The sequence below is a fragment of the Protobothrops mucrosquamatus genome, unplaced genomic scaffold (genome assembly GCF_001527695.2).
Source record: "Protobothrops mucrosquamatus isolate PMUCROS unplaced genomic scaffold, P.Mucros_1.0 scaffold39, whole genome shotgun sequence".
Lineage (NCBI taxonomy): Eukaryota > Metazoa > Chordata > Lepidosauria > Squamata > Viperidae > Protobothrops > Protobothrops mucrosquamatus.
The window spans coordinates 892975-910952 of record NW_015386421.1 but is presented as its reverse complement, the minus strand read 5'-3'; the positions used below and the strand labels follow the sequence as shown (position 1 = coordinate 910952).

The following is a 17978-nucleotide window of genomic DNA, read 5'->3' as shown; positions in this document are numbered from 1 at the left end:
TTCTGCCAAGAAAAAGTAACATTTATAGCAAAATACCTTCTTCCTATAACCTAAAAGAAAAGTGACTCTACACAGACATCATTGAAAGCAAATTAATTATATATTCTGCAAGTAAAGATAGAAAAACTCTCTTTCATCAGCAAAAGCAAGACCTGGTGCTAATTGTAGCTCTTTCTCAAACAACCTCTTATATTACTTAAAACAAAAAGAATTAGACAAACAAGATACAATTTCAGCAATATTCCATGATTACACAGTAAAGATTTGGTAAGATGAGTTTTTATACCTCAAGATATGCTATAGTTCAGGGGTGCCAAACTGGCGGCCCACTGGTTGGATGTGTCATAGCAAAACCACGCCCACCCCATTGCCGGCAATGGAAAAAGTCATGATATGTTGCAACACGTCAAGTGATATGGTGAGTTTGACACTCCTGTTATAGCTGAAAAAATCCAGAAGGTGAAAGACAACAGGTACACCAAATAAATGCAGAATTCCAAAGAACAGCAACAAGAGACAGATATAGTTAAATAATTGTTGCAAAGAAATAGAGGCTAATAAGAAAGAACAAAAAACTTATTTAAGAAAAGTATAGAAAGCAAGAGAAAGTTGAGTTATATAAAATGTTGCAAAATATCATTGGAGTGGTACTTCCCAACCTTAGCAGCTTTAAAATTGTGGACTTCAACTCCCAGAATTCTCCAGCCATCCAAAGGACTTGAAAAATATCAATTTATATTCCAATACTAAAAAATATGCTAAAGAATGCTCAAATTACCAACGATCAGTCTCTCATGTAAAGTAAGGCTCAAGTTTGTATTCTGACTAACAACATATAGAACTGCCAAATATCAATAGGTCTCTCAAAGAATAAAGTTTAAACTAGATTCTATAAAGACAAAAAAATCTCAAAACACAAGAAATTGAAACAATTTCCACAGCATTCCACAATTGTTCTTAAGTGCAAAACATTAGCACTACAGCCATACTTTTCTGAAGTAGCTCAGTATCAAAACCAATGATGTACTAGATCAGTGGCCCCCAACCTTTTGGGCACCAGGGACTGGTTCCGTGGAGGGGTTTTTCTGTGGACCAAAGAGGGTGTGTGGTTTCGTGTGCTGCCTGCATTCTGTGAATGGGGCTTTGCTTGTTTGCGTGGCCTGGTTTCTAGCATGTTGTGGATTGGTGCCAGTCCACAGACCGGGGGCTGGGGACCCCTGTACCAGATCACTGGTAGGCACATATCCTTAATTATGTACATATGCCGCAATTGCCAAAGTATTTTGCAATTATTTATAACTGCTGGACCAATGGAAGTCTGGTCCCAAACATTTCAGAGCATTTAATCCGTGCACTACCATCGCATTCTAGCTGAATTTTTCTTTTCTTGGTAAATGTAAAACTAGAAAAATCTCAATCGGAAATCCATTACATCAGTATACTTTAGTTTTAAAGTCTGAAATTGAAGTTGCTATCTCAAGAAGCCCTAAATGTCCACGTCAGTTCAGGTAAAAGGTTCAAATGGATATATGTCTTAAAATATCTTATTTGCCCGTATTAATAAAATGCCATCATTATTAGTAAATCTTCCAAATTCTTATATTCTCATCAAATGCTACTTTCTTATGTGTCTCACTCAGCTCTACCTCAAGTCTTATTTTATCTTGGTGCAAACAAGAAGCTAAAAATGTATCATGTATTAGATAAAAATGTTTATCAATAAGGCTAGTGATGAAAAATATTTCATGTATTTTTAACTCCAGGAAAGAATCAACAAATTGCATTCGCTTGCAGAGTAGACACAGAAAAGCATAGTGTGCGCTTACTTAGAGGTTTGCAAATCTACGGGGAGAGACAATGATTGGTCCAGTGCAACGCAAACTATCTGCAGTTATTTCTCTTGAAAAGTTGTTGTCTGGGCATGATACAATTATAGAAGAGCTTTCTTGAAGGACGTTTATCTTTTCCTTAATTCTTGCTAACTAGGTACTTTGTTAAAACTACATTTCAGATTTTATACTGTTACTAGTAAGATTGCATTGTCTCACACTTAATTCCTAAAGGAGTTTTAGAGCCACTGATTTTGTCCTATCTACAATCCAAGAAGCTATATTTCTGTTTGGATCAGGGTTCAATAAGTTCATATTATTGAGTGGTTTTTCAGCTTTGAGTACTAAGTAGTAATCCTTCAAAATGGACTATGTGCAAACTTTCTGACTCCACCTGGGTTTTCCTTTAGTCATTCTTTCCTAAGATTTCTTAAACTGAGGTTTTGTCATAATCTTGACACTTTGTCTCTATGAAATTTCAAAACTACAATTTTAAAATAAACAGAAACCTCACATTTTAGACTAGAGAGTTTTAAAAACATACTTTTCCATACATTTTTCTTTTCCTATCTACTTATTTTGGTCTGAGATTTTTTGGAAGATTCCCACTTTAATCTTGAGAAACTTACTGTACCAAAATGGTAAGATTCAACAGTACTTTTAAGTATTAAAAAAACCAGACAATAAGTAACTACCATGCTGATTGCATGTAAGGCAGATAACCAAATTTTGAAGCCAGAACACTAACTTAATAGATTTTAAGATTTAATTTTACATATCTTAAAATGACAATGTTAATGTTTGAGTACAATCTTTATTGAATACAAAAAGTTGCCAAAGAGTGAAAAAATACATTATATACAAAACCCACAATCCTTGGGAGGCAGCATGTCCAATATTAAAAGAACTATCATACGGTACTTTGAACAGTTTCAACTTGTGGTCTTCCCCCTGTCTAAAAAAGAAAAAGTTCAATAAATATATTTCTTTTAGAAGGTTAATTAATTCATGCGTTGTTAAAGGATTTGGTAGTTTGTAAGTCTAACAAATAGACAATTTAATAGAAGATATTAATATCTATTAGTGCTTAATAATCCTGTTTTAGTATCTTGCTGCACATAATATACACATATGATGCTTGCATAATAGCACTTAAAGAAGCTCAAGATTTAAACCCATGTATAAACTGTAGCAATTATCAAGAAGTACACACTGCTATATTTTTGTTGGGAAGCATGAAGTCTGGCAAGGAAAGGGATTAAGTGCAGTTAGCTTGGACTCATTGTACAACCACAAAAGGACTAGGACCCCTAAATTTCTTGGGAGTCTTATATAATTGTTCTCAAGGGTAGGCTGCCAGACTGAAAAATTCCTTATAGGCAGAACTCGGCATGTATGGGTCTGGTTGTTTGCTCCCAACAACAAATTAGGTTTTCTATTTAGATCTGATACATCAATATGTGTTTTAGCATGGATATATTTCCAACTTCAAGATGTTTGGGGAAAAAACCAGCAAGCAATTAAACATAGTCAAGAAAAAAAAGCCCAGGAATATTATTTTTCTTTACTTCAATTTATGTGACTCCTGACTGAACTGCCCACCTCCTGTTCCATTTTCTCTGCAACCTCGTTTCCATTGGGGGCTGCATCACCACCACCATTGACAGACGGCTCTGATTTAGATTTCTTAGCTCCAATGTCTCCCTGATGAGGTTCTTCCTCTGGTTTCCTCTGAAGACAAAATTGTTTAGTCCTCATCAAGCGGAACTCTAAATGTGAATCTTAAGAATATTTAGTTATCATTATCCATATGCTATTAAATAGCAGCTGCTAACTGCTTTAAATTAAGATTATAAACATGAATATTTATTTGGTCCAAGTGTTTGAAAATTTAAAAAGTTAATTACCTCAAGTTACTTAGCCTCCATATTACTCTAAAGAGCAAATTTAGGACCAGAATTCTAACATTAGACCAGCAGTTCAAAAAAGAGAGATTATTTAATTATGAGAATCAAATAATTGATTTAAAGGACAATATTGATATATTGCTCAGCAACTCATATAGTAGTTCTAACATACAATAGAAGAGAATACATGTAGCTTAGGGTTGAACTGCAGAGTCCTTGATTAAAGTGCAGATATTTTATTAAGTGACTAGGAAACAAAATAAGACGTCTGCAAGCAAACAACCAAGCCGCAATACAAAGATAGTTAAGCAGATTATTTGAGATTGAATAATGCTAGTGAATAATTCTCCATTTCCATTTAAAATAAGGGAACTCAGTTCAGCTTCTATGGATGTTATGTCACCTTTGTACTCTGAAGCAGGGGGTCCCCAACCCCCGGTCTGTGGATCGACACCAGGCTGTGGCATGCCAGCAACCGGTCTGCACAGACAAGCAAAGTCCTATCCATGGGATGTAGGCAGCACACAAAACTATGTACCCTCCAGTCCGTAGAAAAACCTCTCTCCATGGAACCAGTCCCTGGTGCCCCAAAGGTTGGGGACTTCTGCACTGAAGGACTACCATGGATACTTCTGCAGGTCCTTAACACAGGCAAGTTGAAGTGCCTGCAGAACCCACAAAATCAAGCTTTGAAATTAAACCAGCGTTAATAAGGTGGGTGCTGCGCAGCACAAAACCATCAAAGCTATTAAGGACGTTAGATGGTTCCCAGACTGACTGGCTCCCAGTGGAAAGGATTTTATGCAGGATATATAACAATTGTAAAAATAATGTGATTTAACTTTTTAATTGCAGGATTAGCTACAAGCCAGTAAGAATTGCATTTATTTAACAGAATACGCACCTTTTTCCTAACAAGATGGGAGATGTCTGTAGCTCCATCAGTTTTGTGTCCAGCTGGAATCTATTACAGAAACAGTTGAAGTTTCTATGAAATATTAATTATAATGGCATAAAGCTGCTTGCTATTGCTAGTGTCACTTACTGTTGAAGTTGCACTACTTTCAGATCCTTGTGAAAAGCTAGAAGATCCACCAACCTGGAAAGAAATAAATCCTTTTAAGATACTATTAGAAAGCCTCTAACTACTGAAACTCCAGGAAAAAAAACAGATTAGGGCAAAAAGGCATTTTCTGAAATCTACCTCTTGACTTATTGAATATATCTGAATAGTGTTAAAAACAAATATTGCAAGGTCATTTAAAAGCTTAATCTTTAAATCCTTAGTTTTAGTAAACTAATCTTGCTTTCAGTGACAATTATAAATAAGATCTACAGAAACATGGTTATTTCATATTGCATTCAAATGTCAAGATCAATTATATGTCACTGTGATATTAAAGATCCTCTGCTCAGATTTTAGGTTTCAGACCTATTCATCACTTTTCATAGTGAAGTACATCCTGCAGGCACATAGATTTATTTGCCTTGATACAGTTTTAAATCTGTTTATTTCAACAGAAACAATTATGGAACTCACTAGAGTTGCTTTCAGAGCCAGTTCAGTCACTCTTGCACTGTTTTGAGACTCTTTTGAATCCTCTATCTTTTCTTTGATTTCAGGAAGCAGGCCCTTGAGTTCTTCTATTTCTTTTTCATCCTCAGCTGGTCCTTCTCCCTTTGCTTTTAATCGCTCAGTCAACATAACTGAAAAAAGGTGACAATATAGGAGGCCATTAGTATTTTGTAGGAACAATTCATTTAATTTGGCCATATTATCATTTGGTACAGAATAACAAAACACAATACTCCCCCCCCCAAACAAAATCAGAGAGCAGTAACTGATCAATTTTCTGTAAATTGACCCACTGATTTTTAAAACAGCTTTATAATGAAAACCCAAATTTTAAACCAAACATTGGCTCAAGAAAGGCAGAAAGCACATGATTTGGATGAGGTGATAGATGGGGAACTCCTCAAATTTGCAGATGACACCAAGCTGGCAGGAATAGCCAATACTCCAGAAGACAGGCTTAAGATATAAGATTTTGACAGACTTGAACATTGGGCGCTATCTAACAAAATGGAATTCAGTGGTGAAAAAAGCAAGGTTCTACATTTAGGCAAGAAAAACCAAATGGACAGGTGTAATTTAGGAGGTACCTTGCTCAAAAGTAGTAACTGTGAGAGGGATCTCGGAGTCTTAGCGGACAATCACTTAAATATGAGCCAGCAATGTGCTGCAGCTGCCAAAAAAGCCAACACAGTGCTAGGGTGCATTAACAGAGGGATAGAATCAAGTTCACGTGAAGTGTTAATACCACTTTACAATGCCTTGGTAAGGCCACACTTGGAATACTGCATCCAGTTTTGGTCACCACGATGTAAAAAAGATGTTTTGACTCTAGAAAGAGTACAGAGAAGAGCAACAAAGATGATTAGGGGACTGGAGGCTAAAGCATATAAGGAACGGTTGCTGGAATTGGGTATGTCTAGTTTAATGAAGAGAAGGACGAGGGGGGACATGATAGCAGTGTTCCAATATCTCAGGGGCTGCCACAAAGAAGAGGGAGTCAAGCTATTCTCCAAAGCACCTGAAGCCAGGGCAAGAAGCAACGGATGGAAACTAATCAAGGAGAGAAGCAGCCTAGAACTAAGGAGAAATTCCTGACAGTTAGAACAATTAACCAGTGGAACAACCTGCCTCCAGAAGCGGTGAATGCTCCAACACTGGAAGTTTTTAAGAAGAGACTGAACAGCTATTTGTCCGAAATGGTATAGGGTTTTCTGCCTGAGCAGGGGGTTGGACTAGATGACCTCCAAGGTCCCTTCCAACTTTTTTATTATTATTATTATTATTATTATTATTATTATTATTATTATTATTATTATTATTATAACAGCATATGTTTTTATTGGCTTGCAACTATACTATCAGCTGAAGCAGGGCGAAACTTGTCTCCTGGCTACAGGTTCCACCTGCCTTTCACTTAAGACATGGACTTGTTCCCTCAGGGAAAGAGTGATTCTATCCCAGATCAAACTCTTACTGAAATTTAAGCTTGTTCTGGTATCCAGTCCCTTACATACTCCAAACAGCAAGTCAACAACTCCACAGTGATTATATGCAACTATGTACCAACATAATGATACTTCATCGCATGTTAAAGGCTTTCCTCCAAAATTTCAACAGACATTGAAAAATAGACGAGAGCAGATCCACCTTCACCCTATACTGAAATAACCAATGGATCAACTGTTCCCTTCCCCAGACAGAACTGAGCCACACACTCAGAAAGGAGCAAAATCACATTCACAGTGCTTCACAATTTCTTTCTCTTCAAGTTCCTACTCATATCATATACCAGAGCAAGATACTTCTGTCTTCCACACAGGTGTAAAACTGGATTGGAATTGATCTAGATAACTCATTCTTTCTAGAATCTTCTGTAGCTGAAAATCCACTCCTCTAAAATTTTCCTCACTCCCCCCAAAACCAGAAATTATGGAAGTTGTCGAAGGACGCTAATGGCAAATTGCACTCAATGTTAATTTGAAACTCGAAACAAACAGGGAACAGTAATGGAGGAACATAATTAAAAGGATGCAGAACTTCTGCTTTGATTTACCCAGTCTTTTGTCAATTACTTCCATTGATTTACTAAATTGCAGCACTGCTTCCTCATACTGATTGTTGTAGTGATATGCCAATCCAAGGTGGTAGTGAGTCTCTGCAAGCAAACGGTCATAGGCTTCTAAATACTTCTGCTGAAGAGTCAAGCAGGAATGAAACTCCTCTATAGCTTGCATGTAGTTTTCTGTAGAAGACACCAGAAAATCATGATAAACGTTATCCCAAAAGCAGACAAACTCAATTCTAAAAGCAATATAGAAAAATATTCACATTTGTTTAGGAAAATAATTGTATCATATATTGGGAGACAAGTAGACTCAGTTCAAAGGTACAATTATAATTTTGCAAACCAGGAATTTAATAGCTACAAGACAATGTGCATCCTCCATGTTATCCTTTTTTCCCTTCTTCAGTCATCATACATGATGACTGACTCATTAAAACCGTTCACTTAGTGACGATTCAAAGTTACAACAGCATTGAAAAAACATAACTTACAATTGGTCCTCACACTTAAAACCACTGCTGTGTCCCCATGATTACGACATCAAAATTTGGGCACTTGGCAACTGTCATGTATTTATGACAGTTGCAGTGTCCTGGGGTCACGTGATCGCCATTTGCAATTTTCCCACCTGGCTTCCAATAAGCAAAGTCAAAGGAAGAAACTGGATTCACTTAACTGTATGATTCACCTAACAACTATGGCAAAAAGGTCAGTTAGATTGGTCATGTGACAGCTCACTTTGTAACTGTCATAACTTGTGTCTGCAGTGGGGAGACTCCATTACGGTTGTAAGTTGAAGACTATCTGTATCAGTTTAATTAGGAATTAAGTGCTAGAACAGTGAAAAAAATGCCAGCTATATAAATGTAATTAGATTACAATAAAAAAATAAACAATTACAACTTTCAATGTATAATATACATAAAAGAATATCAAACTTGTCAAAACACAGTATATGAAATACTTCAGTTTATGCTACTTCAATTTTGTATACTTTTAATGTAAAGTATGACTGAAAGGTTGATAGTCAATGCATAACAGACATGTTCTCATATACAGTCATAACATGCAAAATACTTTAGAAATAGCATGTCTGGACAACTTTAAGTCAATTACCAGATTCAATGCTAACTTCTCCTAGTTTTAGATGAGCCTGAGCAGCATGGAGCTGTGCTTCTTTAGTGTCCTGCCTAGACCAAAAAAGCAAATCAGAAAATACACTGTAATAACATTCATCAGTAGTATAGTTAAGAATATTATTTTATTAGAACTTCCAAGACAAACCTTTTATATATTACTTTTGCCAATTCCAGCATATCCCAAGCCAGTTCTAAGTTTCCAACTTCATCTTCTTCACTCTCCTGAAGGAATATGATTTATTAGTCATATTAGGTAGTACCAATTTCCTATTCCTTAATAGCCATCATAAATATTGGACTCTGCACTGAATCTTATGAAAATGATAGTCTTTCTCATAGAAATACTCTTATTAAGAGAAGATTTCACACAGCTTTAGAACAGATTATCTTTTTTCATACAACCAGAAAATATTTCTTAAGGAGTTTTACCATAGAAGAGCCATCTCTTTATCTACTAATAGGACATTATTTTTCTCCTACATAACACTAATAGCTTTTAATAATCTGAATACTGATTTATACTTCACCTTTTCTTCAGCTGTAGAATAATTTTCTTTCTCCTCTTCAGTTTTATCATCTTCTTCTGACCCTTCTGTCTCTGTAAGAGGAGTTTCCTGGTTATATACACTACTGGCATGCTATTTACTTGGTTATTTTATTCAATGCTATTCTTACAGCATCATTATTTAACAGTCTTTCTAAACTCAGCTGCATGCTATTGTTTTATAATTGTCAAGACATTCAGGAAACATTCATACTTAATTTTAAAAATATCTGCAGATTAAAGATTCAATCTGAAGAATACTTCTACTTTTTTTAACCAAAGTTAACTCATTTCTATTTATATTAAATTTTCTGATGCATAAACGGAAAACGGTAAAAGGTACTTGGCTCTGCTAAATAAAAATTAACTTTTAGAACAGTTCAGTGCATTGATCAGTTTCTCTGGCGAGAATTATTTACAATGGATCCCATTCCAAAAGGATTAAGGTGGGATAGTTCAAATTGTTAACTCTGCAATTTTTGAGAAAATATGCTGTTTACGGAGCAAGTAAACAGTATTTTTCTGTATCTTACTGGTTCTTTTCATTTAAATGTCTAAATACAATCTGCTTTGTAAAAAAAAACATTTAGGAGGTAGAATCTGAAGTTTCTGCAAGGTCTGAAATATGCTTACTGACATGCCTCTTTTAATATATCAATTATATTTTGCAAATAGTTGCAATTATTAAGACATTTAACTGCTTAAAAACTGAACAGATAAATTTCTAAAATGTTATAAGGCAGGAAAAAAGCATGAAAATTATGAATTTGCTAGTTGCACCATGATATTTCTAGATGATAGCAAATTGTTAATTTTTAGCATAAATCTATAATCTCGACATCTTAATGTAATGGTACTATTGCTTTGGTATAAAATGACAGGAGAAAAGCTATGCTTTGAGTTAATTTTGCAATATCAGAGCATGCAGTGAACATCCATTCAGCATTCTCTAATGGCCACTGCTTTTTAGATTAACAATAACCCCAAATCAGGCAATAGTTTTCCTATGTCTATCAGTTAACTGTCTGGGGGGGAAAGGGGGGGGAGTAATTATGCTATTATGTGCACTTTTATATTTCTCCCTAGCTACACCCCTTCCCTCACTAGAGGCAAAGAGAATTCTGAATGGATTAGTGTTTTACTTGGGTTAGCATTCTAACAAAATCCACCCACAAGTATTTTCTATCTCTGTTACCTTCTCCCTCTCCCATCTCGTGATCCTTTTCTTCTTCCTTTTCTACCTTAGCAGCAGCTTCAGCTTTTTCTTCAATTTCTGTTTCACATGACTGTTCAACAACCCCTGGAGAAGTAATTTCATTTGGAGCTGTAGGCAACATTTTCCCTGAAGCCACGGGTTCTTTCGATTTTTCTTCCTCTTTCAAATCCACGTTTTCTTGTCCGACAACAATGTCTGTTTCTTGAATAGGCACAGGTGTTTGTTCTCCCTTCTCTGCCTGCCATTCTGCTTTATCTTTTTCTTTTTTCTCTGTCTCATCTGAAGTTTTTGATGTCTCTACTATTGAATTTTCTAGCTTTGCATTTGTGTGTTTTTCAACAGCCAAAACTACAAGCTTTTCTTCATTCTGTTCTTTCTTTTGTAAAGCTAGCTTTTTTTCTTCTGCAGTCTCTTCCTTCTGTATAGTGTCTCCACTAGCTGCTTCTGCAGCCTCTTCTATTAGTTTTTCTTCCCCAGGAGTTTTATCTACAACCAATGCTTTCTTAAGTACAGTGTCTTCCTGGGTTTCTTCTGCTGCTAGTTTTTCTGGTCCAGCTATCTCTTCTGGCTTTTCTTCTGCAGCAGCACTACCTTCTAACGAAGATTTCACAGTTATTTCACTGATCTGTTTTTCTTGCATATCTTCTACTTGCTTGGTTGATTTTTCTTTTTCTCCAAGATTGTTGTCTATATTCACAGCTGCCTTTTCTTCTCTAACTTCTTCCACTTCTGCATCTTTATTTTTCACTTGTGCTTTAGTTTCTACCAGAGATTCTTCTGAAGTTTTTCTTGATTCGTTTTCCCCCATGGCATTATATACCTGATCTCTTAATTCCTCTCTTGCTTCTTCTACATGAAGAAGGAAGATGAAGCACAAAGAAATCTTCGAATTTAGTGATAAGCATTTATGATCTTCACATCCCACCCTATGTCCCACTAACACCTTGCTGCCAAAATACCAGATGCTTATTTTTAATTTAAGAACAAGCACCTCTGTAACATTTATGAACTGCAAGCAGTGGAGCTTAAGCAATGAATTGTGTGCTAGCAGGAGTTAACAGCCAAACAAGAGATGCCAAGCTTCTGAGACACCAAACATTGCAGAGGAAAGCCACTATACAGGGGCTTAAGCAAATTTGACAAGCAATTATTCATTCTCTGAAGTGAATTTCATTTATACTTACAACAGAATTTATACTTCAAATCTTATATAATAAGATTAGAGAGCACTGCAACATATATGAGTTGGTTGCAAGCCCAAGTGTTGGATTTTTATCTGGTTTAGTCTCAAAACATTTCTTTTAAGGTTTACTTCCAATTGTTTCTAAAACAAGTATATAAATCAAGGTTTTCATCAAGAAAAAACAGTTGGTACTCTCTCCCATGAAGAACAAGTGGCAGGATTTTAATTTAATAGAAGCATTGATTTAGCAAAAAAATTTAAGTACTGCAATTTTCACTTAAATGACCTTACTAAATTATTGTAATTTTAAATTTTACAATTTGTGTTATTTAAGACAAACAATCTCAATTCATGCCTCATATTCATTCAGAATACATACAGCTTGGCATCTCTCTAATGCATTAAGACAGCTCTACATACCATCTATATTATCAGCATTTTCTACCGTTGAGTCTTCTGTTTTTTCTTCTTCCTCTTCCACCTGCACTCCTTCCAAAGCATTTCCCAACACCCCATTTTCCATTCTAGGACAACAATATTAATTGATGAAATGATTTACAGACCATGTGCTATTGTGTCATTAACCAGTATTTAATGGAAACATTAATATTTTATTCAGGTAGTTCAGTGCTCAAATTCTAATAAATTACATGTTTAATCTAGGAACACTTGGAAGAATTCAGTGTTATGATAGCATAACACAAACTGGCCCTCATTTCATGTTGCATAGTTTTACTCTGGAAAGTAAATACATGGCTCATTAAAAAGAACAGCTGGGAATGGAGGTATCCAAGATTAACCAACCCAAACAAATAAAATAAACCGTATCTTTCCAATTTTTAGAAGTATAGTTCATAAATATTTACAGACTTCTACACTGGGTCTAGGAAAAAGCTATTAGGTTCTGATACTACACCTTCAATAATAAAATATCTATAAAATCTATTCTAGTGACTTGAGACTTTTTGGAAGATTTGTGTAAGTTAGTTTCAGAGCAAATATTTAGTATGAATATATATTCACACACACACACACACACACACTTATGAAAATATGATTTTGGGGTCTTTCTTGGAAAATAAAGTGGCATAGAAAGAGTCTTGCACATAGAAGAACTAAAGCACATGTGAACAGTAGCAATAAGAATTGTATGAATTACTGACTGGTTAAATTTTAAATGAATATACTGAAATTCACTTGGCTAAGTGATAGGACATATCAACTTACCTTGCCAACTCCAGAAGTGATTTTCCATAAAAAAAGAAAGCTTCAGCACACTCATTTGCTGTTTCACCATACTTCTTGCCCCTAAAGAAAAATTAGATATAAACTCTCCCGTTTTTTTAAGAATTACTTCAACTGAACTTAAATTATATTAAGGGATAATAAGCAATTTCAAATTAACTCATTAACATACTCTCCATACTACAGATTGACTTACAACAGTTCATTTAGTGATCGTTCAAAATTATAACAGCACTGAAAAAAGTAACATGTCAGTTGTTCACTTACAACCATTGCAGCATCCCCATGGTCATGTGATCAAAATTCAGACACTTAGCAGCTGACATGTATTTATGACAGTTGTAGTGTCCCAGGCCATGTGATCACCTTTTGCAATCTTTTGACAAGCAAAGTCAATGGGCAAGCCAGATTCATTTAACAAACATGTTACTAACTTAATTGCAATAATTCACGTAATTGTGGCAAGAAAAGTCGTAAAATAGGCAAAACTCACTCAACAAATATCTCACATAGCAACAGAAATTTTGAATTCAATTGTGGTTAAGTTGAGACCTATCTGTACTGAATATTAACTCATATTGCCATGTAGATAAAAAATAAGCTAGTAAAGAACTAGATAGCAGAGGCCTGAGTAAATTAGGCTGTTAAAGCAGGCATGTCAAACTCGCGACATCACATGACATTGCGCAACGTATCCGGCTGGTTTTGCCATTGCCGGCAATGGGGTGGGCCCAGCTTTCATGTGACGCGTCCGGCCCGTGGGCCGGCAGTTTGACACCCCTGTGTTAAAGGATTTGTTCCTTGACTGTAAATGCATTAGTCTTGACTACATAAAGCTGTTGTTATAGCTTGACTGAACTGGAATGTAGTTCAACAGACAAAATCTATTCTCCTGCTTATTTGCCATGTTAACTTCTTAATGAACCTTTAAACTATGTAGAACATATCAAAAGCAAACTACAACAGAGAAGACTAAAATCTTCAAATACTAAAAATATATCTAGGAAATTATAGTTGTGTAAACATTTTACTCTCCCATTATATATAATCTCAAATCTTCGACACGCTACTCCCATTTAAAAGCCGATTTATAGAATGCTCTAAATACTTACAAAAGGCTAGCAGCTTCCTGAAATGCATTAACAGCAGATGGGATATCTACCATTACCAGATTCTTTTGTCCCAAGCCGAGTAATCTCTTGGCTTCCCCATCCACATCAATACTGCAAGTATGAAAATATATATTGTCTTCCCATAATATAGCTTTTTGCATAGTTTTTTACATAACAATGTAACAAAATTTAAAAAGAAAATATACAAACTAGAATATAGTTAATTTTAAAAACTTTTAACATTATATAAAGCACAAAGCAGAATAAAAAGATTAGGTGAAGAGATATTAATTATTCAAGACCATCTAAATATTTTGTCAGTCTCTAGGACAGTGGTTCTCAACCTTTTTAATGCTGCGACCCCCAACCGGTCGTAAGTCGAGAACTAAACCGGTCGTAAGTCGAGGACTAAACCGGTCGTAAGTCGAGGACTTTCCCTGCCCGGGAGTGCCGCGCATGCGTGGTTCCGCCCCCTGCGCCGGCTGAGGCGTAGCTGGCAAGCGGCAGAGACGGAGCAGGCCGACCACCAGCTGGCCCAGCCCAAGGGAGGTAAGGCACCCACCGGAAAAGGGGAAAAAAATGGCGGACAAAAAAAAATGGCGGACAGCCTTGCTTGGCGACCCCCGTGAAATGGTCGATCGACCCCAAATGGGGTCCCGACGCATAGGTTGAGAACCGCTGCTCTAGGATTCCAAGGCCTGCTTAAACAACCAGATCTTGAGAAACCTCCAGAAAGCTGAGGGGAAGGATGTTCATTAAAGGGAGGGCGCACAGCAGAAGAGGCCTACCACCCAGGATCTGCCAAGTGAATTTCCCTAATCAATGGGACCCCCAGCATGCCCTCTCTGCTAGATTTGGTGGAACAAGTAGATGTTAATAGGGGAAAGGTAGTCCCATGCCATTTAGGGCTTTAAAAGTCATAATTAGCACCTTGGATTGGAACCAGAAACAGACTGATAACCAATGCAGCTAGCAGAGCAGAGGCATGTTCCTCCAGATTACCAATTTATACCAGTTTTTATACTTACTATGTTTGGCCAAATAATATACCCTCCAGTTATCTTGTTAAAAGGTTTTCACAAAAAAATTACCGTATCACACCAGCTCTAAAATCAATAGCACCAAATGCTCAAAATACAATTGTGTCACCTTTATCAGCTTGAGTGAAGAGCTCAATTAATTCATTATTCTGGCTCTCCCGTGTTTGTTTTTTATCCAATTCTTTCTTACCTCTCTGTTTTGTCAGCAGAAGTAGAGGGAGCAGAAGCCTCTTCTGTCATCCTGAAACTGAAAATTTAAGTTAGGCAAACTAGGAAGTTTTCAAAGTTTAGCCAGAAGGCATTTGGAACATAAACACTAAGCATTTATCACATTTTCAAGTATTTAGGCTACCACCTAAATTATTTATTTATTGAATTTATTTATTTATTTATTTATTGAATTTATATCCCGCCCTTCTCCTTGCCGACTCAGGGCGGCTGACAATCAGTTAAAAAATACATCAATAACAATTACAAAATTATTAAGTGTGGTGTAAAATAACTTGCTACTTCAGATAAGTTGACTCATGCAGTGGCAAATCATTAGCTTTTTCATTGCCAAGAGAGCAATAATAATATTAAAATTGAAAACTCACAATGGGTTTAAAAACGGTTTCTATATATTTCAATATATATATAGGAAGCATATGTGATTTGATATATATTCTAGTGACAAAAAACCCGCATGGACAACTTGCTATTTCCCATAGCTTTAAATGACAAGCTATACCAAAGAATATATGATCCTCTGAAATACCTACACAAGCATGTGAATAATTACTGGAAAAACTAAAAAAAATATATTTTGCGCAATTGCATTTGAAGCTTTAGTCTCTCAAGCATGTTTCATTTCCTGTCCTAATAAAAACCACAGGGGATACAATAAATATACCCAGGCCCTATAATACGCCCAAATGTGTCAAGAGGCATCAGACTGGCACCAATACCGATAACTCAGGTTTCTCAAATATGTTTTAAAGTCATTTCTTCTGCAAGAGGAAGCGTCCCGCTTCCTACGGAAGCCTTCACCTGAAGAGACAATGGGCCACTTTCTCGCCTCTCCTGTCAGCGCTTTCGGCGCCAAATCTCAACGGCCGCTTTTGATGGGCCAAGGCTGCTGGCCACGTGACTCGTTCCCTTCCTTCTACTACCACCACCCCCCCCTCCCTCGCTTTGGCGCGCGCCGGATTGATAGCTATTAAAAATGGCGGCATAAACTCCAGCCAGGTCACGTGGTGTCTCGGTTTTTTAAGAACCGCCGCCTCCATCACGCAGAGGACGGCACGTACGAACCCACTCAAAGGGGGGGGGAGAGAAATGGAGAAAACTAACAGGAAAAAAACCGGATCAAAAACTGTACAGCTGGGTCCGAACATCACAGATTACGACCTGAGAATAAACGCGTAAAGCCTCCGAAAAGGCTCCATGGTACCGCGGCCGCTTGTAGCCCCTTTATTACACGAACCCACAGCTCAACTCCCCCTTCCTGCTTATCCAGCTCGGAAGAAAGAAATCCTGCCTCAAGCCCCTTGTACCTTAAAAGGCGATGGTAACCAACGACCCGCCACAGAAAATCAAAAGCGAAGCAATAATCAGCAGACAAACGCAGCCCACCGCCCCTCCAGATGCTTATATAGCCCTTGAGGACACGCCCCAGTGGCGCGAAGCACGCTCTCCCGGAAAAGGAACTACGTTTCCCAGAATGCCTTGTGGTCTCTAACTAAGGGCTTTCGACGAATCGGAAGACGTCTTCAAAATAAAGGAAAGGCGGTCTCTTGACGAGGGTCGTTAATACCGGTAGCTACCATTGTAATAGAACTGGGTGGTTCCGTCTGCAATTCGATTGGCATTTTGGGAAAGGTAGTCCAAAAATCGGAGTAAATAAAGCTCACCGTCTCGGCGTGCTGGAAAATACAATCTCACAACATAGTAGTTGTGGGTTGCAAGCATGAGAACCGATTTGCAAGCATTAAAAATAATTGGTTGTGCAAATATATTTGTTTCAGACAAATTCCCCGGGCTTTTATCCCGTCTTACGTTATTGCTTTAACTTGGATCAACTAGTCTATCCCGAAATAATCCCGAAGGAAAGGTACGCGTAGTTGCTCCCAGTCTGCATAAATAAAAGGGCATTAGTGTGAAATGTGGCTTGATCCTCCTCTCACAGAGAGATGATCAGATGGAGAGGACAAATCTTTAATCTTTTATGCAACTAAGTGCACACTGTTCTGTTCGCTATGAAAACTTTCTGGACGGAAGAAGTAGCACTGCATTTGTGGGAGCAGTAATTGGTGGCTGTTTCCACATTAATCCTTAATTTAAGCAGTGTTTCTCAACCTTGACAATTTTAAGGCATGTGGACTTCAACTCCCAGAATTCCACAACCAACATTGCTGGCTGTGGAATTCTGGGAGTTGAAGTCCACATGTCTTAAAATTGTCAAGGTTGAGAAACACTGATTTAAAGAATCATTGTTTACTGAATTAATCAATGCTATGGTCTGCATAATACTTGAACCATCTTTTCAGGGTTCAGACAGAACAGAAATTAGTTAACCATACAATATAATGTAAAAAAATCCAGCTCAGGAACAAATCTCATAAGCGGAAACACTGTATATATGAGTTATTTGTAAAAACAGCAATAGGCCTTAGACTTATATTTCTTTAGTGGATGTAGAAAGACTACAATCACTAAAGTGTTTGGTCTGGGTTGCAAGCTTTCATAAAGGCATTACACTGAAAAATAAAACTTCAGAACTGTTTTTTTGCACTGAACATTATTATTGTATTGGTATGATACACTTAAGATAAAAATTAAACAAAATTTTAGAATATGCACCTGTACAAAAACATTGTCCAAGCCCCTATTAGTAGCTAGATTGGCTAATGAACTAATCTAGCCAATCATATTTTAGCCTATGGTGTGAACCTGGCCACTATGGTTAGTTTAGTATCAAATGTAGAACTTTTGGTCAGGATAGACCATGATTTTATTAACTATGGTTAAACCTATTATGCCAAGAAACTCCATGTGTGCATTCATGAGCCATCACTTTAGTTAATACAACTGTACTTTATATATAAAAAAGAACATTCCACATCTGTAGTGCTACACTGCTT

At 36.8% G+C, this 17978-nt stretch overlaps 1 protein-coding gene across 1 annotated transcript; it reads right to left on the bottom strand.

The window, feature by feature from the left end:
• Positions 1 to 2603: 2603 nt before the first annotated feature.
• On the bottom strand, positions 2604 to 16527 carry NASP (nuclear autoantigenic sperm protein). Its single transcript, XM_015811336.1, has 15 exons — positions 16392 to 16527; positions 15047 to 15103; positions 13817 to 13927; positions 12687 to 12767; positions 11880 to 11983; positions 10256 to 11125; positions 9044 to 9114; positions 8662 to 8738; positions 8494 to 8567; positions 7366 to 7554; positions 5277 to 5443; positions 4782 to 4835; positions 4641 to 4700; positions 3432 to 3560; positions 2604 to 2784 (listed from the first exon to the last, which is right to left on the bottom strand). Exons 2-15 carry the CDS (start codon positions 15094 to 15096, stop codon positions 2740 to 2742), a joined length of 2082 nt encoding a protein of 693 aa, XP_015666822.1. The 5' UTR covers positions 15097 to 15103; positions 16392 to 16527; the 3' UTR covers positions 2604 to 2739.
• Between the last annotated feature and the right edge of the window lie 1451 nt (positions 16528 to 17978).

What these genes read in the sequence shown, in the direction of transcription:
- NASP (XM_015811336.1), bottom strand. Translation starts at nt 15,096, where the DNA reads ATGACAGAAGAGGCTTCTGCTCCCTCTACTTCTGCTGACAAAACAGAG. An exon ending in ATTCTACAGCTGAAGAAAAG is followed by an intron (nt 8,739 to 9,043) that starts GTGAAGTATAAA and finishes ATATTCCTTCAG; the next exon opens with GAGAGTGAAGAAGATGAAGT. An exon ending in GCAAAAGTAATATATAAAAG is followed by an intron (nt 8,568 to 8,661) that starts GTTTGTCTTGGA and finishes TTTTTGGTCTAG; the next exon opens with GCAGGACACTAAAGAAGCAC.